General features: G+C 35.6%; 3 protein-coding genes and 1 long non-coding RNA gene across 5 annotated transcripts; 3 read left to right on the top strand and 1 right to left on the bottom strand.

Annotated features, from left to right (window-relative positions):
- Nucleotides 1-833: 833 nt before the first annotated feature.
- LOC109187284 lies at nucleotides 834-8,415 on the top strand. The gene is made up of 3 exons (XR_002055262.1): nucleotides 834-1,246; nucleotides 5,031-5,034; nucleotides 8,403-8,415. It is a non-coding gene; the product is annotated as an uncharacterized LOC109187284 (long non-coding RNA).
- A 4,846-nt stretch (nucleotides 8,416-13,261) lies between these two features.
- On the top strand, nucleotides 13,262-17,779 carry LOC109188249 (elongation factor Ts, mitochondrial). The gene is made up of 9 exons (XM_019338838.1): nucleotides 13,262-13,454; nucleotides 13,768-14,110; nucleotides 14,189-14,361; nucleotides 14,615-14,701; nucleotides 15,227-15,401; nucleotides 15,509-15,693; nucleotides 16,067-16,192; nucleotides 16,487-16,575; nucleotides 17,390-17,779. The coding sequence occupies exons 2-9, from the start codon at nucleotides 13,792-13,794 to the stop codon at nucleotides 17,433-17,435; spliced, it is 1,200 nt and encodes a 399-aa protein (XP_019194383.1). The 5' UTR covers nucleotides 13,262-13,454; nucleotides 13,768-13,791; the 3' UTR covers nucleotides 17,436-17,779.
- Nucleotides 17,780-17,783: 4 nt separating this feature from the next.
- Nucleotides 17,784-19,173, bottom strand: LOC109188250 (chlorophyll a-b binding protein 8, chloroplastic). The gene is made up of 3 exons (XM_019338839.1): nucleotides 18,905-19,173; nucleotides 18,745-18,806; nucleotides 17,784-18,611 (listed from the first exon to the last, which is right to left on the bottom strand). Exons 1-3 carry the CDS (start codon nucleotides 19,046-19,048, stop codon nucleotides 17,996-17,998), a joined length of 822 nt encoding a protein of 273 aa, XP_019194384.1. The 5' UTR covers nucleotides 19,049-19,173; the 3' UTR covers nucleotides 17,784-17,995.
- Nucleotides 19,174-20,223: 1,050 nt separating this feature from the next.
- LOC109188430 (RCC1 and BTB domain-containing protein 2) lies at nucleotides 20,224-22,614 on the top strand. Of its 2 annotated transcripts, XM_019339100.1 has the most exons (5): nucleotides 20,224-20,657; nucleotides 21,150-21,366; nucleotides 21,459-21,753; nucleotides 21,827-22,320; nucleotides 22,386-22,614. In XM_019339100.1, the coding sequence occupies exons 1-4, from the start codon at nucleotides 20,335-20,337 to the stop codon at nucleotides 22,300-22,302; spliced, it is 1,311 nt and encodes a 436-aa protein (XP_019194645.1). In that variant the 5' UTR covers nucleotides 20,224-20,334; the 3' UTR covers nucleotides 22,303-22,320; nucleotides 22,386-22,614. The 2 variants fall into 2 exon arrangements, with proteins under 2 accessions (XP_019194645.1, XP_019194644.1); XM_019339099.1 differs by having other exon boundaries at nucleotides 21,827-22,614.
- The last annotated feature ends 684 nt before the right edge of the window (nucleotides 22,615-23,298 follow it).

Genomic DNA, 23,298 nt, shown 5'->3' with positions numbered 1-23,298 from the left:
TGACTTAAAATTCAAAAGTCGGATGACCATTTTGGAGAAATTAAAAGTCAATGGGCCAATTTGAGAAAAGGCCCTAGTCGGATGATCATTTTGGGAATTAACTCTAAAAAATAAAGAGAAAATGGACAAGAAATTTTATAAATATTGAAAGTTTGCAATAATATAATTATAAAATTCATCCCATATTTTTTAAAGTGAAAATTAAAATAAGTAATAAAATATAATTTACTTACAAATAGGGGTAACCTTTTAAAGTCCAACTTGCTTATGGGAATTAATTAATCCCATTAAAAAATTAATTCAACATTTGATAGCGGAGTACAAAATCAATAATTAGAGGACCGGCCTAGTTTTTTTTTTTTTTTTTTTTTTTGGACAAAACCGGCCTAGTTAATTAGATCATTTTTAAAGTCAATAATGGCAAACTTGATTAAATGTATATAATCTATGGACCAAAAGATGCTTTGCCCTTAGAATAAGGCATTGTCACATTCTTGTGATTATGTATGGTATTTAATTATATTGCAAGTTGTAATAATAATAAGTCAACTACTATATGTAGTGTGATGACATCTCTAATGTGTTTGATTTTTCATCCCTTTTCCTCCCATTTTTTATGTCCTAGCTTGAATTAATAAAATCATATATATTGTAACAAGTTAAAACCAGATTGCAAAGTTGTAAATTTTAGTATGAAATTAGGTAGAATATATTTGCAGACCAATTAACGGTTCAAACCAAGAAGATCAGAGGTGGGGCATATATATGCAACTTCATGGAAAAATCCTATTAGTTTCTTCAATAGAAATATCATGAGTTGACTTCTACAAATACTTAGCTTTACTCCAAGACGTACGTACAGGGCAAGTAATAAGAAAATTAAATTTGCTAATAAAATTATGTACCTAGCTACTTGTATGAATCGACAACCGCCTACGACCGAGCTGAGTCAAGTATATGGCACAGAGACTCTATATAAATTGGATCATTGAGAATAAAATAATGATCCATGCATGCCTGCAGAGCCTACAACGTTAATTAGAAACAATGGCAAGATACTATGCTATGGTGGACAACGGTGCAGCCTCTTTGGCGGGGTCGGGTTTTTTTATTATGATAGGTATGGTTGTAATGTCTGTCATAATGATTTCTATGGTTATCTTTGCTTGCGGTGACTCTAAAAATGGGGATAATCGGCGTCGTACTGGTTATGGTGGCGCTGATTTCGTTAGAGGAGGAAGTGGTTGTGACGGTGGCGGTGGCGATGGCGGATGTGGTGACGACAGTAGAGGAGGTGGTGGTGGTGGCGGATGTGGTGACGACAGTGGAGGAGGTGGTGGTGGTGGAGGAGGTGGTTGTTAAATTAGAGAGCAGGAACTTAAATTAGTTGTTACAAAATTGAAATAATGCTGGCTATTATTGTTTACCAGCCTAGTATATCTAGAATTAAGGATTTATTTAAATACTGAGTACTAAAACTTTGTTAGTTAAGTTGTATGATACAATTATTGATCATGGTAGAATATATTGTATATTCATCTTTTATTATTATTTTTATTATTATTATTATTGAAAAATGTCTATGGATATGTATATATGAGTTCGGTATTATTTAACATGGCTTTTGTTATATTAGGTTGAAATGAGAGGTTTAGAGTTATGAAATTCGAAAGTGATTCACATTTAGTTGTGGAAAAAGTGAAGAATGAAGGAAAATAAAAAATTCTCATTTACACCTCATTGATTCTATTATTAAAGATCATATTAGATCAGTTACAAGAAGCAGTTAGAGTGGTAGTTAATCTTGATTAGATTAGTTAGTTTGGTCATTATGTACTGTAGCAGAAGAGCAACACTGTTCCATTAGTATATAGCAAAGTCTCTGTATGTTCATAAATCAGTTTTTGATGAATGAAGATAAGAGCCCTTTTCTCCTCATTTCACTCTCTAAATCATGATATGGTATCAGAGCAAGTATAAGCTATTCTCATAGCTTGGAACGGCACGATGAACAGACCTAACGCTGCAGCATCGACGGCTCCGGCGACAGCTCCGGCGACTAGTGCACCACCTGGTTTTGAGACAGTCAATTCCGGCATCCCAGGAGCAATATTTGATCCGAACGACGCTGCTAGCCCCTTTTTCTTACATCCTAGCGAAAACCCCTCCCTAATCCTAGTATCCATGCCCCTTGACGGCCGGAATTACCACACCTGGGCCAGGGCGATGGAGATGTCACTTCTATCAAAGAACAAGCTAGGGTTCGTCGATGGAACGATTGGGATGCCCAGCCTTGGTGAAGTAAGATATCCTTACTGGAAGAGATGCAACAACATGGTTGCTACCTGGATCATGCGATCTGTTTCCCCAGAAATTGCTCAAACCGTTCTTTGGATCGGAACAGCAGAGAAGATATGGAGTACCCTGAAGGCAAGATTTAGTGAATCAGACATTTTTAGAATTTCTGACCTTCATGCCGAGATACACCAAACGAGGCAAGGAGACCTCACTGTAAGTGCTTTTTTTGCCAAATTGAAGGTACTGTGGGATGAACTCCAGGTAATAAGGCCATTGCCTACTTGTAAATGTGAGAGGAGATGTGATTGTGGTCTACTGGAAACTCTTGAACAGCAACAGGAGAGTGACAATCTTTCAGTATTTCTAAGAGGACTAAATGACACATATGCCTCGGTCCAATCTCAAATTATGATGACAAAGCCACTCCCTACTGTTGATGAAGCTTTTATGATGATCCAACAACAAGAAAGGAGGTTCAATAACACAGGGGTAAGCTTGCAAGTTCAAGAAGCAGGAAGTATCTTGTTTACTCAAGGTAGTAATGGAAACTCAGGACCAAAGAAGTTCTCCTCTAACAACAATAGTAGAAGACCTGTGTGTTCTTACTGTGGTTACACTGGCCACACAGCAGAGAAGTGTTACAAGAAGAACGGGTATCCACCAGGGTGGAAACCAAGAAGCAAGAATGTTGGCTCTGTTAATCAAGTACAGATGGGGTCAGTTGAAGGCACTGGTTCTGTCACCTTGAGTCAGGAGGAATATAAGATTCTCAAGCAAGTCCTGCAGAGGGATATGATTCACTACTCTTCACCATTGAATGATGTTGGAGAATTGACACCACAGGCTAACTTGATTGCAGCCAATTTTGCTCCCAATCCACAGGTCGAAGGTAATTGCTCTAAACCTACCTTTAGTAACAAAACTAGCTGGATTTTGGATAGTGGAGCCACTCACCATGTTGTTTGTCATCTTGGGCTGTTGACCAATGCTAAAAGGGTCCAAGGTATGTTTGTTGAATTGCCTAATGGTGATAGGGCAGATATTACCCATATAGGCTCTATACATGTTGATAGGTTGAATCTGCAAAATGTCTTCTGTGTTCCTGCATTTCACTATAATTTGATCTTTGTTAGTGAACTGATTAAATCCTCTAAGTGCAAGCTGCTATTACAATCTGATGTTTGCATAATACAGGATCAGGATTGTGGGAAGATGATTGGCTTGGCTAGTCTGAAGAAAGGGTTATATCACCTTGAAACACCTCAGATGTCCATTCATGCTGTGTTAGGACACATTAGGGCCAACACATGTAATTCTAGTAGTCACTGGCATGCTAGACTAGGACATTGTTCATATGAAAAGCTGAAACAATTGTCTCTATTGGATGGAAGTTTGAAAATGAATAAAAATGAAGTTTGCACTATATGCCATCTAGCTAAACAGAAGAGATTACCCTTCAATAATAGTACTACTATCTCCAATGATTGCTTTGAATTAGTGCACATGGATATTTAGGGACCATATCATACACATACTATATATGGCCACAGGTTCTTTTTAACTATTGTGGATGATTTTAGCAGGGCCACTTGGGTTTACTTGATGAGAAGCAAAGCTAAAGTCAGAACCCTAATAAAGAACTTTTGTGCTTTCATCCTGACACAGTTTGAGAGAAAGATTAAGTGTGTCAGGACAGATAATGGCCAAGAATTCAAGATGGACTCTTTTTTTCAAGAGAAAGGGATTATTCATCAAACAACTTGTGCCTATACACCACAGCAAAATGGTGTGGTGGAGAGAAAGCATGGCCACATCCTGACAGTTGCAAGGGCATTAAAGTTCCAAGCAGGACTCTCAGATGCTTTTTGGGGTGATTGCATTCTACATGCAGTCTACATCATCAACAAATTACCATCAGCAGTTCTAAAAGGACAAACCCCTCATCAAACCTTGTTCAAAAAGGTACCTCAGTATTCCCATCTAAGAGTGTTTGGATGCCTAGCTTATGCTATTCTACACAGAGGGCATCAAAGAAAGTTCTCACCAAGGGCTAGAAAATGCATATTTCTTGGATATCCTAATGGAATAAAAGGGTACAAATTATATGATTTAAACTCTAGAGAAGTGTTCATATCAAGGGATGTGACTTTCTATGAGAATGTCTTTCCACTCAGACTAGAAGGGCAGGATGATAAGCAGTTGCCTCATTCATCTTTGATCTTTCCAATTGGTAGTGGTACTGTGGAAGATGTTGCTGTTTCAAGGCATGATCAAAGAGAGGATCCAAGAGAGGAACCAAGTAGTATTGACACACTTGTGAATTTAGAAAGTCATAACTCAAGCCAGTTACAATCTGAGCAAGTTCCAGTAGAACCTAGAAGATCTACTAGGCAGGTGACAAGACCTGCTTACCTTGATGACTATGATTACAGCTTGCCTGCTACAAAAACCTCCCCTCATGTCCTCTCCAATGTGATGAATTATGATAAGCTTTCCCCTGGATTCAAGGCATTTGCTACCAACATACTCAATGTACAAGAACCCAAGAGTTATAACCAAGCTGTTAAGCATGAGTGCTGGAGGCTAGCTATGCAGGCAGAGATAGAGGCCCTACAAGCTAATAACACCTGGGACCTGACTACACTCCCACCATCCAAGCATCCAATAGGGTGTAGATGGGTTTATAAGGTGAAACACAAGGCAGATGGAACAGTTGAGAGGTGCAAAGCCAGGTTGGTTGCAAAGGGGTTCACTCAGACCTGTGGAATAGATTATGTTGATACATTTAGTCCTGTAGCCAAAGTCACAACAATCAGGACTCTTATAGCCATAGCAGCTGCAAAAGGATGGCAGTTGCATCAACTTGATGTCAACAATGCCTTCCTACATGGGGATTTGCAAGAAGAAGTCTATATGAACCTTCCCCCAGGCTTTACACCCACACAACCAGGGCAAGTGTGCAGGCTAAGGAGATCTCTCTATGGGTTGAAACAGGCAAGCAGGCAATGGAATACTAGACTAACCACTGAGTTGTCTAGCATGGGGTTCAGACAAGCTTCTTGTGATAATTCTCTGTTCACTAGAGGATCAGGTAACACCCTTGTTGCCCTTCTAGTGTATGTAGATGATATAGTACTGGCAAGTAGTGATGACAAACAGATACAACAGATAAAGAATCACTTACATTCAGTGTTTCAGATCAAAGATTTGGGGAATTTGAAGTTTTTCTTGGGACTTGAGATTGCTAGGTCTCATAAAGGGATTTCTGTGACACAAAGAAAGTATGTTTTGGATCTCTTACATGATATAGGCTTCACTGAGAGCAAACCTGCAAAATGCCCAATGGTTCAAACACACAAGATATCCAAATTTGATGGAATAGCTCTGGAGGACAACACTGCTTTCAGAAGGTTGATAGGCAAACTTTTATATCTAACCATTACTAGGCCAGATATCAGTTTTGCTGTCCAACAATTATCTCAATTTCTGGATTCTCCCACTACTATCCACATGCAAGCAGCTCATAGAATATTGAGATACATCAAAGGCAATCCTGGACAAGGACTGTTCTTTCCAGCCACTTCTAATCTGAAGTTAAGTGGCTTTGCTGATTCAGACTGGGCATCATGCCCTGACACTAGAAGATCTGTTGCTGGTTTTTGCACATTCCTTGGAGATGCTCTCATATCATGGAAGTCAAAGAAACAAACCACAGTCTCAAGGTCCTCTTCTGAAGCTGAGTACAGGGCCATTGCCTTAGCAGCATGTGAGTTACAGTGGCTAATCTACCTATTGAAGGTTCTTGAAGTCCAAGTGGATAATGCAGCCATATTGTTTTCAGACAGCAAATCTGCCATTGCTATGGCAGAAAATCCGGTGTTCCATGAGAGGACCAAACATATAGAAATTGATTGCCATTTGATAAGAGAAAAAATCCAGAAAGGAATCATCAAACTTGTGCATGTCTCCACTGAAAATCAGACAGCAGATATACTAACCAAACCTCTACAGCCAATGGTGTTTCACAGTTTAGTCTCCAAGCTAGGACTTCATTCCATGTACAGTCCAGCTTGAGGGGGGATATTAGATCAGTTACAAGAAGCAGTTAGAGTGGTAGTTAATCTTGATTAGATTAGTTAGTTTGGTCGTTATGTACTGTAGCAGAAGAGCAACACTGTTCCATTAGTATATAGCAAAGTCTCTGTATGTTCATAAATCAGTTTTTGATGAATGAAGATAAGAGCCCTTTTCTCCTCATTTCACTCTCTAAATCGTGATAGATCATCTTAATAAGAGTTGGAGGTGTGTGTGTGTGAGAATATACATATCCATATTCATAAAGAAAAACTAATTTATGTGCTCATTTGATGATCACAAATTGAATTGTAGTAATTGGTATATCGGGACTCCATATTTTCTTTATTCTCTTTTGGATAGATGGCATTCATCTCCGACCTTCTCATACATCAAAGTATTTTGACGTAACATGAGCTAGCTTAACTCATTGGTTCAATAGATAATATTTGAGACTAGAAACCAAAATATTCAAAACTCAACAGCAGTAGTGTAGTAGGGATTATGCATGTTCAAAGCGGACATGCAGATCTATTATGTGCACGAGCATTTAACCTTGTCTATTGAGCCATTGAATTACCGTGTCTCCCAAATACTCGGTCGGGTCGAGATGTGGGGGTCTTTAGGGTTGAAAATTCCGATTCAAAGACAGAAATAAGAATAATTTTGGAATAAATGACAAAAATATGAAAGTTTTAAAAAGTAGACAATTTCAGGAAAAACTCACAGAGGTGAAACTTTGGAAGAATGACCAGGGATCGAGTCTCATCAGCGACAGTGTGGGAGCTACCTCTCAAAATGAGGGGGTTTCTTGTGCGCAGTGAGCAAAGGTCTAGCATCTATGCTCTGTCGGGTCTAACCTTTTGGAAGAAGGAAAAACTTATTTGGGACCAAATGAGCTTCTTGAAATTTTTGAAAACATTTTTTTTTAATGGTTGGTCAACGTGAAACGCAAGTGCCACTTACCAAAGCAAATCAAGAGGCCTTCATGTAGTGCCATGCCTTCTCGGAGCTGATAAGGCCGAATAGTAGGTGGCTGATGATGGTGGGAGCTGGGGTCGTTTACTTCGTTTCTCTATTTTTCCATTTCCAATTTTCTATTTCTCCATTTCTCCAGTTTTCCTTTTCCATTCTTCCAGTTTTCCATTTCTCCAATTTTCCAATTTTCATTCCTTATTCCTCTAGTTCTTCATTTTTCTAATTTTCTTATTTTATTAAATACAATCATCCCATATAGCATTTAAGGATGAGGAAAAGGGAAAATGAAAAAAAAAGATAATAATAACAATAATAATAATAATAATAATAATAATAATAATAATAATAATAATAATAATAATAATAATAATAAAAGATAATAAAAGATAATAATAAACTGAAAATAATAATAATAATAATAATAATAATAATAATAATAAAAGATAATAAAAGATAATAATAAACTGAAAATAATAATAATAATAATAATAATAATAATAATAATAAACTGAAAATAATAATAATAATAATAATAAAAGATAATAATAAACTAAAAATAATAATAATAATACTAATAATAATAAAAGATAATAATAAACTGATAATAATAATAATAATAATAATAATAATAATAATAATAATAATAATAATAATAATAATAAAACTGAAGCAAAGGCAAGATAATACTCCGTAATAAACTGAAGCCAAGACGCAAACAAAAAACTAAAGCGCAGGCACACTCATCAGGATAATAATAATAATAATAATAATAATAATAATAATAATAATAATAATAATAATAATAATATAATAATAATAATAATAATAATAATAATAATAATATAATAATAATAATAATAATAAAATTAATAATAAAGACGTTTTCAAATAATAATAATAATAATAATAAATTTGAATCAAACGCACAAAGTTGGAGTCAAACCTGCGACCTCTTGCTAAGGGTACTGTTCACCCAATATTCCTCCATCCCTCCATTTGGAGAAGTCCAAATTTCCTTTCTCCAAAAATATACATGAAGTTGGAAAAAGGAGAAGGAGGAAGCATTTGGAATAAGGATTTTAGTAAACAACTTTTCCATTCTCTATTTTTTTACTCCTCCAACTCTCCATTTTTCTAGAAAATCCTCCATTTTTGCAAGTTGGTAAACGACTGGGGGTCGTTTACTTCGTTTCTCTGTTTTTCCATTTCCAATTTTTCATTTCTCCATTTCTCCAGTTTTCCTTATCCATTCTTCCAGTTTTCCATTTCTCCAATTTTCCAATTTTCATTCCTTATTCCTCTAGTTCTTCATTTTTATAATTTTCTTATTTTATTAAATACAATCATCCCATATAGCATTTAAGGATGAGGAAAAGGAAAAATGAAAAAAAAAGATAATAATAACAATAATAATAATAATAATAATAAAAGATAATAATAAACTGAAAATAATAATAATAATAATAATAATAATAATAATAATAATAATAAACTGAAAATAATAATAATAATAATAATAAAAGATAATAATAAACTGAAAATAATAATAATAATACTAATAATAATAAAAGATAATAATAAACTGATGATGATGATAATAATAATAATAATAATAATAATAATAATAATAATAATAATAATAATAATAATAATAATAATAATAATAATAATAATAATAATAATAATAAAACTGAAGCAAAGGCAAGATAATACTCCGTAATAAACTGAAGCCAAGACGCAAACAAAAAACTAAAGCGCAGGCACACTCATCAGGATTATAATAATAATAATAATAATAATATTATAATAATAATAATAATAATAATAATAATAATAATAATAATAAAAAATTAATAATAAAGACGTTTTCAAATAATAATAATAATAGTAATAATAATAAGATCAAAATAATAATAATAATAATAAATTTGAATCAAAACTAAAGTAGCAAACTAAATTTGAATCAAACGCACAAAGTTGGAGTCAAACCTGCGACATCTTGCTAAGGGTACTGTTCATCCAAAATTCCTCCATCCCTCCATTTGGAGAAGTCCAAATTTCTTTTCTCCAAAAATATACATGAAGTTGGAAAATGGAGAAGGAGGAAGCATTTGGAATAAGGATTTTAGTAAACAACTTTTCCAGTCTCTATTTTTTTACTCCTCCAATTCTCCATTTTTCTGGAAAATCCTTCATTTTTCCAAGTTGATAAACGACCCCTCATTATTTCTGCTCGACTTCGCCGCCTTCAGCGATAAGAATGAACCCCCCCCCCCCCCCCTGCAGTAAAAAAAAAGGGTTTTTGAAGAGAAAAATGGAGGCCAAGTAGAGGGGTTAAAGACCAAAATGGGAACAAACCACTTGAATTGCGTGTCTGTTTGACCGCGAAAACAAATAAAAAAATAAATAAATAAAATTAGATAATAATCCTATATCAAAAGTGTCCTATTTTTGTCAATTTTTTTGGTTTGTTCCCATTTTACTCTTTAACCCAGCAAATTACTTGAGCATTCAATCATTTTTTTTTTATTTTTTTTTTTTTGTGTTCTTTTTCCATGTACAATAACAACAATAATAGATAATAATGCTGAAAAAATGAAAAATGAATTATATTAGTTAGGATATATATATCTGCAAATTAAACCAAGTAACATTATATTTAAGAGCTCAAACAAAGATTTGTCAGCAGCCATGCAACTTCATGGAAAGTTCCTAGTTTTAATTTTTCCACAAAATATCAGTTTACTAATATTTGTTTGAAAACGTAGATTGCAAGGCAACTAGGCAAGCAAGAATTTAAATAGTATACTAATTAAAAATAACAATAAAGAAAAGGACAGCCATATATGCATACAATTTCCACAAAATATCAGTTGAATTTCACTGATAGATATTTGTGGTGGAAGGCAAGTAAGAATTTAAAAATATCTATCAATATTCAATACTCAACCTAGCTATATATATAGAGCAAATACCAATTTTGGTCCCACGAGTATTAGCAAAATGACAGTTTTAGTCCACATGTTTAATTCCTACCAATTTTCATCCACGACTATTACTTTAGTACCAATTTTCATCCACAACTATTGTTTTAGTGCCAAAATTCATCACGCCAATCACACATTTGTTTAAAACATGTCGAAATATGAAACTATTAAGGGTATTTTCGTCTTTTTAAAATTAAGATCCCAATTTGAGCATGAATAAAAAGATTTAAGCCCTAAGATCTATCGTGATTCGCAGTTTTTCTCCTCAAATTAAAGTAGGATGAGGAGGAGAACTGCCAATTGGGATTGATCTTAGGGCTTACATCCCTTTATTCATGCTCAAATTAGAGCCTTAAGTTGAAAAGGACGAAAATGCCCTTAAAATTTTTAGATTTCGACATGTCTTGGATGGAGGGGTGACCGGCGTGATGAATTTTGGTACTAAAATAATAGTCGTGGATGAAAATTGGTACTAAAACAATAGTCGTGGGATGAAAATTGGTAGAAATTAAACATGTGGACCAAAACCGTCATTTTGCTAATATTCGTGGGACCAAAATTGGTATTTGCTCTATATATATATATATATATATATATATATATATATATATATATATATATATATATATATATATATATATATATATATATATATATATATGACCAAGTCAAGTCTACGAGACAGACAGACTCTCTATAAATTCAGTCAGGAAAGAATAATGATCGATCCGTGCCGGCATGCGGCAGAGCTTACGACCTCTCATTCCCTGCTTAATTGCTTGTATAATAGTTATTAATTAGAATTAATGGGAAGATACTACGCTATGGCGGACGGTGCTGCAGCCTCCTTGGAGGGGTCGCCGTCGGGTTTCTATATTATGTTGGGTATGATTGTAGTGTCTGTGATGATGATTTCTATGGTCATCTTTGCTTGTGGTGACTCTACAAATGGGGACAAGCGCGGAGGCGGCGGTTGTGGTGGCGGCGCCGGGTGTGGCGGTGGAGGTTGTGGAGGTGGTTGTGGTGGATAAATAAATAATACTGTGGTTTTTTCTCTCTCTTTGTAATTTTCAGGTATATATAATTGAAACCCTGTAGTATCTTGTTACACAGCAATACGAAAAATTAATGCTTCTGTGTGTATTTTCAATCTTCTCCATCCTGGCCTGAAACATACAAGTAATGATCAGTAAAAATTTAGTTGGAAATACCATTGAAAAATACCATTGAATATTAAAAATTGCCATTGATTTAGATATAGGCGAGGACAATGATGATTATTATATTGTCTTTGCCACCATCCTTGTCTAGGAAATTTGGCCATCATCTTTGTCAAATAATGACATCACAGCTTTTTTAAATAAAGAGATTTTTTTATTTTTATTTTATGTTACAAAGTCAAAAAATAAGTTAAATAAACTCTTGAATTATAGTGCAAGTGTGCAACTAAGCTCTAGAACTCTAAAAAGTTTCAATTGAACTATTAAACTTATAAGAGAAAATCAATTGAGTCATTTTTACTTTTTGTTGCCAATAACTAATATATATCAAATGCCAAATCAGGTTTTTATTTACCAACATATAGCCAAGCCACATTATTATTATTGTTGTTGTTGTTGTTACTATTAAAAATTTTAAGTTGTCGATCGACATTTATAACTCTTATATCTTGTATTATTTTAAGGTGAATAGTGAAAGTTTTGAGCTTGCAGATGATACAAAGTCAACATTATTGTTTCCACCTCTTTTACTTTGGGTTGGTACAAGAGACACAATATTAATTGATATTGTAGCAATGTCTTGAAATTGTTAGGGATATTGGGAACATTTATATTCGCCATATCCGTAGATCAGGAATCATGTAGCTCATGCTTTAGCTCGGGCGTACGTCATGTGTTTTCTTGAGAGAGCTAGAGGAGTAACGCCAAAGGAAGTGGGTGGGGTGTTGGGGGAAGGAGGCAATTTTGAAGAAAAAAAATAGTTTTGCTTGAAAAATGTTTATTATTATTAATATTAAAATTAAAATTAATAAACCAGATCAATTTTTTAAACACATAAAAATCACATCAACCCACATCATCAAAAAAACATTTAGTCAATGTGTTACTTATTGGTAACATGCAAAAAAAAAAAAATGCTAATTATTGTTTTTGTTTTTTTTTTTTTTGTTTTTATAAGTTTGAGGGTTTAATTGATTTTTGGAAGAAAAAAAACAAGTCAAATAAACCACTAAACTTAGTATTTATGTGCAATTAGATCACTGAACTTAAAAAGTATGTAATTAAGTCATTAAACAAGTAAAATATGTGTAATTGTAACATTTTTGTAATATTTATTAGTAGAATCCGTAAATTCATATTACTTACATAGTATGTACTAAGAATCGTTATTTCTTCTACCATACTAGTTGAAATGAAAGGTTAAAATATTTTCAAATTAAATTGTAATAAAAAAAAATCTGCATAAAAATGTTTCATTTTCACATTTTTTTTGCTTGTTTGATGCTTCAATATAATTGCACACATTTTAAGTTTAATTATTAATGACCCAATTATACAAAAATAATAAGTTCAGTTACTTATTTGATACTTGTCCCTTAATTTTTTTTTTTTTAATAAAAGCTCCATTGCATTATTAAATATAACTCAAAAGTTTATTATTGACTCGTATTAAAAACAAAAATAACTTAAGCTTATCCATATCAACTTTTTTAATAAAATATTAGCAGCTATATTTCACTCTCTTTAGAATTTGGATGTCTATTTAAAAATTATTCCCATTTAAAAGATAAATTACATTTAAAAAAATAATAATTTAACCCTTATCCCCTGAAAATGAATACTCACTAGAAAATTATAACGGGAATAGTGTAATTTTCTACGTTTCAAGGGATCTCGAATAAATATATCCCAAGAATTTGACCTCTTGACCATCCCTGCTCGAGTGATGGCTACTCGCTACTCTCTTTAACAAAAACCACCGCTAAACCCTTCACGGTCACAGCCAGCAGCCACCTTGTTCTCCACCGTCCTCCGCTCCGGAAAACACCATAATTTCCTCCTGATCTTTGTCGCCGGAAATACTTACGGAGACTTCGTCCAGTTTCCACTAGCTCAGGTATTCTTTCTCCTGCTATTCCTACCCTCATACCCCTTCAGGCTTCAGCATAAATAATTTTTTTCACTCGCTCCCCAATTGCCGATTAATTTTAAAAATTGTCTAGATCTTTGCCATTTGATTCCTCCCTTTTTTCAGTTTCAATGCCAGGTTGGTCTGATTTTCGCGTGTTGTTTTGCGTTCAAATATAAGCACCTTCTTCTACTTATTTGTTTGCAACTGAGATTTCACATGTGTATATGTGTCTGTCGAGCAATCTAATTCAACCATAGAATGCTGTTTTGATGCTAATCCATTGCTAATGAATTTTCAGGTTGCATTTAATCAATACGTAAGAATGAAAATGGGGTTCTCTCGAGGTGTAAAACGTCCCATTGAGATCCTGTACAACAGGTTAAATGGCCCTTTACAATTCGGGCATGAGTACTCCACACTGACAATCAGAGGAAATATCACTAACAAAATTGGTGGAAGTACAAACTTATATACCTCCAGATATGCTAGTGGGAGCTTTGAATTTGGATTTCCTGCTAGGAGATACTCAACTGATGTTTCTGCTTTAGACCAGATGGGTTTGATAAAGCTCCTGAGGGAACGAACCAGTGCACCCATAAAAGAAGTCAAGGCTGCTCTTGTTGGGAGCAATTGGGACATTGGCAAGTCTGAAAACCTTGTGTGCTGTGTATGATTTTGTATTTCCTTAGAATGACCGTTGTGCTGATTCTTCAATGCAGATGCGGCACAAAAAGAACTAAGAAAAAGAGGAATGGTTCTGGCATCAAAGAAGTCATCTCGAACTGCTGCTGAAGGTTTTCTTGCTTTAGCACAGAATGAAAGAAAGGCTGCTCTAATCGAACTTAACTGTGAAACAGATTTTGTTGCAAGGAATGAAATTTTTCAGTATTTGGTTAGTAAAAATCTTCGTGATCCTAGAACAAAGTTGAAAGCACTTACAGCTGTTTTGTACTTGATGAAAAAGTTTAATTCAAAATTTGAACATTTGAGATAATTAAAAAAGAGGAGAGCTGATTGCTTGCATGACATGTGCTTATTTATTGCATTTCTAAAAGTTCTCCAGGATCCTTTTTGTTCTCTCACATCTCTCTCCTTGTGTTATCTATCTCATGGCAATGCTTGTTCTCTTAATACAAATCATGTAGGCTTTATCTTTGGCAAAATCAGCATTGTCTGTTGAGGGCTCACAACTGGCATCTGGTACACTTCCTTTTGGACCTGAATATTTGGAGGTAAGAGGTCTTTATAGCCTTTTGGCAAGTAAATGATAAGGAGTTTTCATTCAATAAACAGATGAGTTTTGCAATTTTTTTTTTTTTTTTTGGCTATAACTTTTGTATTTAAAAAGCTATTAAGCTGTTGGCCCAAAATGATTTCTCATATCAGAAAGTTTAATTACTTTATCTGCCTTATTAGTTTCCATTTTTTACACTTACATAGCTAAATCTGTTTGACACTAGCAGTTGTATTGAGGACACCATGTTCTATGTTTGGCTTCTTTTGAGGGCTTATTATGAGTTCTTGCTTTATACATTTGCACTCTTTCCTATGGAATTATTCCACTTTTCTGTTTTCATGTGTTTTTTTTTTGCTTTGAAGTGTTCGTATCTAGTCTTTATTTACCTTTTCCTATTGCGTTCTTTTTGCTAATAAACCTTGTATTTAATTTATCCTGTAATATGTCATTTTGTATTCTTGTGTCTCTAAGTGAAAATACACCCGTATCAAATAAAAAATGACCTTAACTTTGACTGCAGGATGTGAAGCTTAGTCTTGATCACCCCAAATTAAATGGAGAGAAAACTGTTCAAAATGCAATAACTGAACTGGCTGCAATGATGGGGGAAAATGTTAAACTTAGAAGGGGCTTTGCAATAGCCAATCCCTCACAGGGTGTCATGTCTACATATTTACATACCAGCCCCCAACAAGGTACATGGTTAAAATCCTTGTTTTACATGAAGAGGATGTCATTAAGCATAACTTGGTAGTCTTATGTTGAGTTAATGATAGCTTGGCTGTTGACAAGAATGTTGCAGGCATTGGACGTATTGCTGGGATTTTATCTCTTGAAGTAGAGGATGCAAATACTCCCCTGGACGCTGTTCAGCGCATTGGATCAGAACTAGCAATGCATGTAGTGGCAGCAAAGCCATTGTTCTTAACCAAGGAAGATGTTTCTTCTGACGCACTAGACAATGAACGCGAGATTCTCAAATCGCAGGTAGCAATTGAAGTAAATATGTGATATTTCATTCTTGTTGGATTTAACTTTAGCAGTTAAGTAATCCACTGGAACTTACGAAAGAAATCTGGACTTTAAATATTGAGTTCTTATTTGTACGTTTTCAACTTTGGAGGAAGTGGCCTCTCTCTCTCTCTCCCCCTCTACTAAAACCTCAAAGAATTACTATATACTAGAAAACCTGGACCATTGAGATGATGTTAGGCCTCTTAATCTTTGAAAACTTCTTTTGTTCTTGACATCATATAATCTCAAAAACTGCAACTTAGCTTGTCTATAATACAAGTATATTTTCTTCTTATAAAGTTTAGTAAAGTCAAATGAAGAGAATTTGTATTTTGTTCATTTTTAGGCGGAAAGTACAGCCAAATCTGCAATGGCTATAGAGAAAATGGTTGAAGGTCGCCTGCGGAAATACTATGAGGATGTAGTATTTTTGGAGCAGAAATTTGTTGTGAATGACAAACTAAATGTAAAGGTAAAGTCCATTTTTTCCTACCTAAGTTATTTGTATCATCACCATCTTTCCCCACTCCCAGAAGGCCTTGGGTTTTTTTTCTTTCCCTTACCTCAAACATTGTACTGCATTGATTCTCTATCTGCAAGGGAATTATTAATTGGAATTTCTAGTTGCTACAAATAATAGATAGTTTCATTATGATATCACTGTATCTAGATTCTGTTTATTCACATTGTTTAAGCACATTACTTTTGAGATGTGTACACCAAGTTAACTCTAACTACTTGTTGACTTCCCAACAAAATCTTGCAGACATTATTGAGTGATCTATCCAAGGAATTGGGTTCACCTGTAAAGATAGGAAGCTTTCTAAGAGTGGAAGTCGGAGAAGGCCTTCAGGGGTAAATGTTTCCCATTCCTAAGGACTGACTCTTTTCCAAGGTTTCTAGTTGTTGCTATTATAAACTAATAATCATTTATGCCCCACTATTCAATACTTTGGTTAGTAGTTAGTATATGGTTTATTTTTGTTTCATCTAATTTTCTAAGATCATGTATTGAATTTAATGACCTATTCTGATAAATGGCCAGTTTAAGTAGTCAAGGTATTTAGCATTTACAAGTTTATGGGCAATTGCACATTTCGTGATAGCTGAAATGTGATTTTTTTTTTTTTTTTTTTTTTTTTTTTCCTATTCCTCACTTTTATGTTTTAACCTAAGAGGTCACTAAAAGCTGTGATATTCAGGAGGTGAGCATTATAAGGTAAATTTGGGGGATGGGGGGTTAACATTTTTCAATTCCAAACTTCATTCCAAAGCCGCCTTTCTATTCCCTTCTCACTTTATAGTTAATAAATTCGATGATGATCTAATTACAAAATAGATAGAAAACTATGATATGGAGACTCTTGTGCAAAAGATCATATTTAGACCTAGGCATACCAACTGGAAGATTCAAAGAACATCCCATATTCTTCTTTTCACATGATCTTACAACCATTATATCATTTGATATGCAGATATAGACCTTCATTTGCACTACAATTATTTATTTTTCATTTATTCATCTAGTAAAATTCTCTGTATTGGTGTATGAGCTGTGAATGGAGCAGATGCTTGATAGCTGCAAGTCATATACAATTAGCTCTTCTCAATGTTTTACATCTGCCATATCTGATCTTCCTTTTCACTCTTGTCTTACCTTAACTTTCAGGGTTGAAGAATGTAGTGGCACTAAACCTTCAGCTCAGGCAGCTTGATTTGGACAACAATTTTCATGCGTTGAAGCCTATAGCAAATTTTATTTCATATTGCGCTTTTCCCTCGACATTAAGAACCTTGCTCGCTAGTTATGCTTTTAAACTTTTAAATTCTTTACATAACTGGTTCCTGACTTCCTTCTATGGAAAACTTATTTCTCCAAAGTGCACAAACCTTTGATAAAGAGGGTCAATGTGTGGGGCTTTGAAGTGAAATTTCCTTGTATTTTGTCGTTAACAATATAAAACAAATAATGTAGGTTGATATCCTTGATTTATTTCAAAGTAGTTTTAAATGCAACAGTTTTTACATGTAAAGTTGAATATAATTTTCATCCGCACTGTTAATTTATGTGGTTTAGTTCCATGGAAAATTTTCCTTGGACTTCTTCTAGTCATATTTGCCCAACTGACTGACAGATGATAATACAGTGAAATTTTCTGACTACAACTCTGAATAGTTGCAGGGTTTCAATTGGTACATGTCCTTGTGGAATACAGATGACATGCAAAATAATGTCGACAGATCTGTGAAGAAGAAATGGTGGTTTGCTACAAGTTTAGTGGAATTTAAGGTTGGTCAAGATGTTGTTGTTGACAGGATCAGCCAAATGGTCAAGAAGGTTTTGGTATGGGCCAACACCAGTCACCAGAGCTTGGATGAAGTATCCCAGGATGGCCAACATTGCCAATCTTCCATTCTTCACTTCCTTCAGCTTCAAATCCTTCATTGATTTCTCATCCTTTCCAAATCCAAGGGGGTTGAAGATAGGTCCACCGGGGTATGCCGGATCGCCTGAGCCTCCTAAGCCTTTCTCTAGTCCTAGGAAGTACTGCTTCCCCATTGAACCTGGTTTTGCCCAGTCCTGGAATCTCCTGTGCTCCGCGAATCCCATGAGAGCCATCTCCAGAACAAATAGAGTGTAGGAATCAGCCCAGTAGTTGTATGTCCCTGCCGGAGGAATTACTCCGGTCTGGAACCATGGGAGGGCGGTTTCAGCCGGAATGAGGCCGGCCTTTCCAAGAACCTCTGGTGCAATAGCCCCTGCTGCTCCCAACATGGCGAAACGCCCGTTGATGATCTCTCCATATGCTAGCCATTTCGGCTCAATGAAACCTCCTGTCCCTTCCGGGTCTGAGAGCCCCAGTGGATCAAAGCCATAGTCACCAGGAAGGCTGTGAGTATGAATTTCTTGAAATATCAGATTCATATAGACCGCAAGAACATTCAAGTTAAATCACTTCTTGCTTAGCTTTCAATTCTCGGTTTTTCATTAGAGCATTGAAGGGTTTTAGCATGGGAGTTTACCTGCCATCCAAGTAGCTAAGGCTCTGTTTGGATGCAAACCAGAGAGGCCTATCTGCTCCTTGCTGAAGTACAGAATTGATGTCCAGAGCAAGTAAATCAAACTTGGAGACAATGTTACTGAACTAACATTTAAAGAAAGCAAATATATATACATACATACCTTGACAGGGGGAGTAGAAGAAGAAGCCCTTACAACAAAGGAAACTTTCCTGGAAGATTGGAGAGGCCTTCCTCCAAGAACCTGCCTGGCAACCTCTGCAGAAGAGGTGATGGAAGAAGAAGAGATCAAAGCCTGTGCTGCCATCTTTGGCTGTGTGATTTTTGCTGCTGGATACTGTGGAGAGAAACAACCCAACCTTACAAGTTACAACAGGTGGTGGCAAATAAGGCCACCAAGTGTGTTGTGTGGGGCAAAATGAAAACAATGAAATTGTGGTGTACATAAGAATATCCACATTGCAGATAAAATTAGGATCTTGGTGTCAAATGAAAACACTACACGTGGCATGGTTACTGGGATAAGAGACATTGATATCACAGAAACTAATTTGGCACCTGGGTTGGGATAGATTTGCTTCAACTTCTGGTCTTAGACTCAAGTAGATTTAAGACTACCAACCCAAAAAATTCTATACTTCAAAAAAAAAAAAAAAAAAAAATGAAAGAAGAGAATACATTACACTTGCACATTTAAAGGGGTGGTCGAGTGGTAGAGCATGATTATTGTATTAGAAAGTCATGAGTTTGATTCTTGTCAGCACTTTTTCAGTCGAATTTGTCGCACAAAATTTATTATGTGATTTGCGAGTTATTACACATAAGTGAGTTTATTCAATGCATACCAATAGGTCGTGGTTGTGGGTTTTCATCTTTTATTTTTAAGAAAATAGAGAATAGAGAATGAAATGTTTTGTGTACATTTAAGAAACAGGAATTGGAGAATGCAATAGAAAATGAAGAATTGAAATAAACACAAATATTCTTTAAACATCTAGGTGTTGCCAAAACACAGATGACAACAATGTAGACTAATAAAACTTTTTGTTTTATAACCTAAGATGATTATTTTTGTTGTCACTTTTGATTGATGAAATAGAAATCAGGTCAAAATGATTATATTTTAGTTTTTCTTTTAATGAAAATTTCAGCATATTAAAAAATATTTAAATTATTACACCGTAGTTTACAAAATATTCTTATTCTTAAGGCACAAAATGTTTACTGACGCACAAAACACAAAAAGCCAATAACGCCTCCATTAAAGCTCGAAATCACAACCTCTCATATATGAGTACAACCTGAGTGTTATTAAACCACAAAGTCTTGGCATTAAATGAGATATTTAATACTCTTAAAAAATTATAAATTTAATTAAACAATTTTAAAATCTATATTAATTAAAGAATGCCCATATATGATATAACCAAGAAATTAATAATTAATAATAATAAATTTTAACATGAGCATGTGAAGATCCGAACCTGAAAAGAACCTGCCAACATAGAGCCGACCCGACCCAATTGTTACGCCGCACTCTCACTTTGTCAGGACTCAGGATCCATTTCATCGGACCTCAGCGATCAGGTACAAATGATGCTGCATTCACTAAAGAGACGGAGAATCCCGCCGTCCGGCATCTTGATCGGACTGACCAGGCGGTGGATATGCACCGACAGGGGAACAACCGTGATGAGCTTCGGCGATGGAAGCCACGGGGCTTTGGGCCTGCCGATGTCCATACCGGGTTTAGGCTCCGATGCCTACGAGCCTACTCCCGTTCCAGGCCTCCCACGTGATGTCACCGGCATCGCTGCCGGCCACTTCCACTCCCTCGCCGTCACTCGTGAGGGCCATGTTTATGCCTGGGGCCGTAACACCGAAGGTCAGCTCGGTCGTGATCGTATTTCTCCTAGGTACCTCTCTTTCTCTATCTATCTAATCCATGAATGTGCATTTTGCTGGTTATTGAAGAATGATAACTTTTTAGGTTTTATTATTTATTTTTTGTGAAATACTGTTAATTGCACTGAATATTCAATAGCTTGTTTTGTGATTCGAGAAAAATAAACCAAAGTACCGAGTTTGAGGTGAATAAGATATCTGAGAACTCCCACTTTGCAATATTGAACAGGTTTTGCTAAACTTACAGCCTTGAACTTAAACATCAGAGAAATCCAAATTCTACTGGTTCGAAATTGTAAAAGAAATTATTCATTAATGGTGGAACAGAAAACAGATGGCTTGTTTTTTGCAACTGCATACAAAAGTAATGCTTCCTCTTTTTCTATTTGTTATTTAGCTTTGGCAGCATTGTGCATGATATTTGCTTAAAAGACTGTTCCTTTGAGTAGACTGCAGTACTAACACTGGGATCCTTCTATTTTCTTCGGTTGAATTGGCTGCAGAGAGACATGGAATGAGCCAAAGAGGGTAGAAGGGCTAGAAAAAGTGAGAGTTCGAGCTGCATTTGCCTCGGGTGTTGTGTCTGCTGCCCTTGGAGAAGATGGATCTCTGTGGGTCTGGGGATGTTCCAAACGGGGGCAACTAGGTCTAGGGGAAGGAATAACCGAAACTGTTGTGCCCACCAGGGTTGAAACGCTACTTGGAGAATATATAGTTAAGGTGGTCCTCCGATCATTGCTTAAATCTGGAAATTGAAGTAATCTGTCTGTGTTATATTGTACTGTTGTTTTGAGTTGATTTGGTATTTGCAGGTATCACTTGGTTGGGGGCATGCTCTAGCAATGACTAGAAGTGGGAAATTGTTTGGCTGGGGATACTATGCAGATGGTAGAATAGGGAAGATTGGGAAAGAGTTGGAGATCTCCCCACTGGAATCTAATTCATCTGAATTTAAATCAGTGGAAGCTGCTGAACAGTCAGTCTTGGAAGCCATGGAGAAGGAAAAAGATATGCCTACTATATGGAATCCCGGTTTAGTTGAGGAGCTACAAGGGTCGAAAGTTGAAGACGTGGCTTGTGGGCTTGACCACTCATTGGTTGTTTGCAGTAAGTCATGGTTTTCATTTACCGGTTGGCATATAAGTTCTTGCTCTGACAAGTTTGGATTTTTGAGTTTCAGGTGATGGCACTCTCTTTAGTGGTGGAAGCAATGCATATGGGCAGTTAGGAAGGACAAATCAAGATTTGGGAATCCACCCTGTTGAAATAGGTATACGTGCCCTAAACATAGCTTCAGGTTTAGGACACTCTTTGGCTGTTTGCGAAGTTCCTTCATCAGGACCAAAAGTTTTTTCATGGGGATGGAACCAAAGTTGTCAACTTGGCAGGCGAGGTCCAGGCAACATTCCTCAGCAGGTCGAGGGGCTGGATGGTGAGATACCAAAATTGGTTTCAGCAGGACGAGCACATTCCCTTGTTCTCACGGCTAGGAATGAAGTTTGGGCGTGGGGCTGTGGTAAAAATGGGAGACTAGGATTGTGCAGTTCAGCAGATGAAGCTGAACCCACGTTAGTCGAGTTTTCTCAAGGTTTTGAGGCTTGGGAATCCATGGCTGGCTTAGATCATAGTCTCATTCTTGGGAAAATTGTACATTAGATAAAGTCCACAAGAATATCATTTGATAACAAGGCCAGCCAATCTTATGCAGTAGTAGACATCTTAGTGACAATTTTTGCAACCAAATCACTGGACAAGAGAAATATCTTTGAGCCCAAGCCAACCCCCTTGTCCGAGCAATCAAGCATCATATAATTCAAATTGAGCAAATGCAAGCAGAAAAGTGATAGAAAATTGACATAAGACACACCAAAGATGACTAACATTCAACTATTCAAGTTTCACAATGGCACGGCCCACATTTGCAGACAGAACACAGACATTAACACCGGACTCGAGAGGAAGAAGCAGTTCTACAGATAATGGTACAAGTGTACAACTTAAAATGTAAGTACTGTATGTAATAGAGGCTTAAAAAGTATTGACATCTCTTTCACTAAGTGAGACACTTGACGCCTTCCATATCAACTTCTCCAGTGGATGTGGATCTCCAAACCATGAGTATCAGCGTGCTTCATATTGCACAACTGCACCATAACAAACCAGTCTCTGATAAGCAACAGAACTGAGGAAAACTTTTATATCACTTGGATACACAAATCACAGAAAATTCCATTCAACAAAACTTTAAAATCTTTACAATTCAAAAAGAGGATCACTTTTCTGAAAATCCAACATGAAAGAGAATCCTCATCCCAGCTATTTCCAAAAAGAATGAAACAGTAAAGGGAATTATATCCAATGGACAAGCCGTAATTAATGAATAGGATATTGTCACACAAAAATTAAAGAATAGCATTATAGGAGTAACACATAGAGAAGAACTGTGCAATATGCATAGCCTCCATATAATGATATACCCTGTTTGGTAAAAAAATTGGCCTATAGGCCAATTTTGACTTATTTGACCACTATTAATTGTTTGATTTAGTAAAAATATCAATATAAATGTTTAGTTAATTAGCTTTTTGCAACTCCAAAAAGACTAAAATTCAAAAAGCTACTCCAAGCAACTTTTTCAATTAGCTTTTTGAG

Source organism: Ipomoea nil, unplaced genomic scaffold (genome assembly GCF_001879475.1).
Source record: "Ipomoea nil cultivar Tokyo-kokei standard unplaced genomic scaffold, Asagao_1.1 scaffold1421, whole genome shotgun sequence".
NCBI classification, from domain to species: Eukaryota; Viridiplantae; Streptophyta; class Magnoliopsida; order Solanales; family Convolvulaceae; genus Ipomoea; species Ipomoea nil.
Note: the sequence above shows the minus strand (reverse complement) of the source record. Positions and strands in the feature narration are given on the sequence as shown.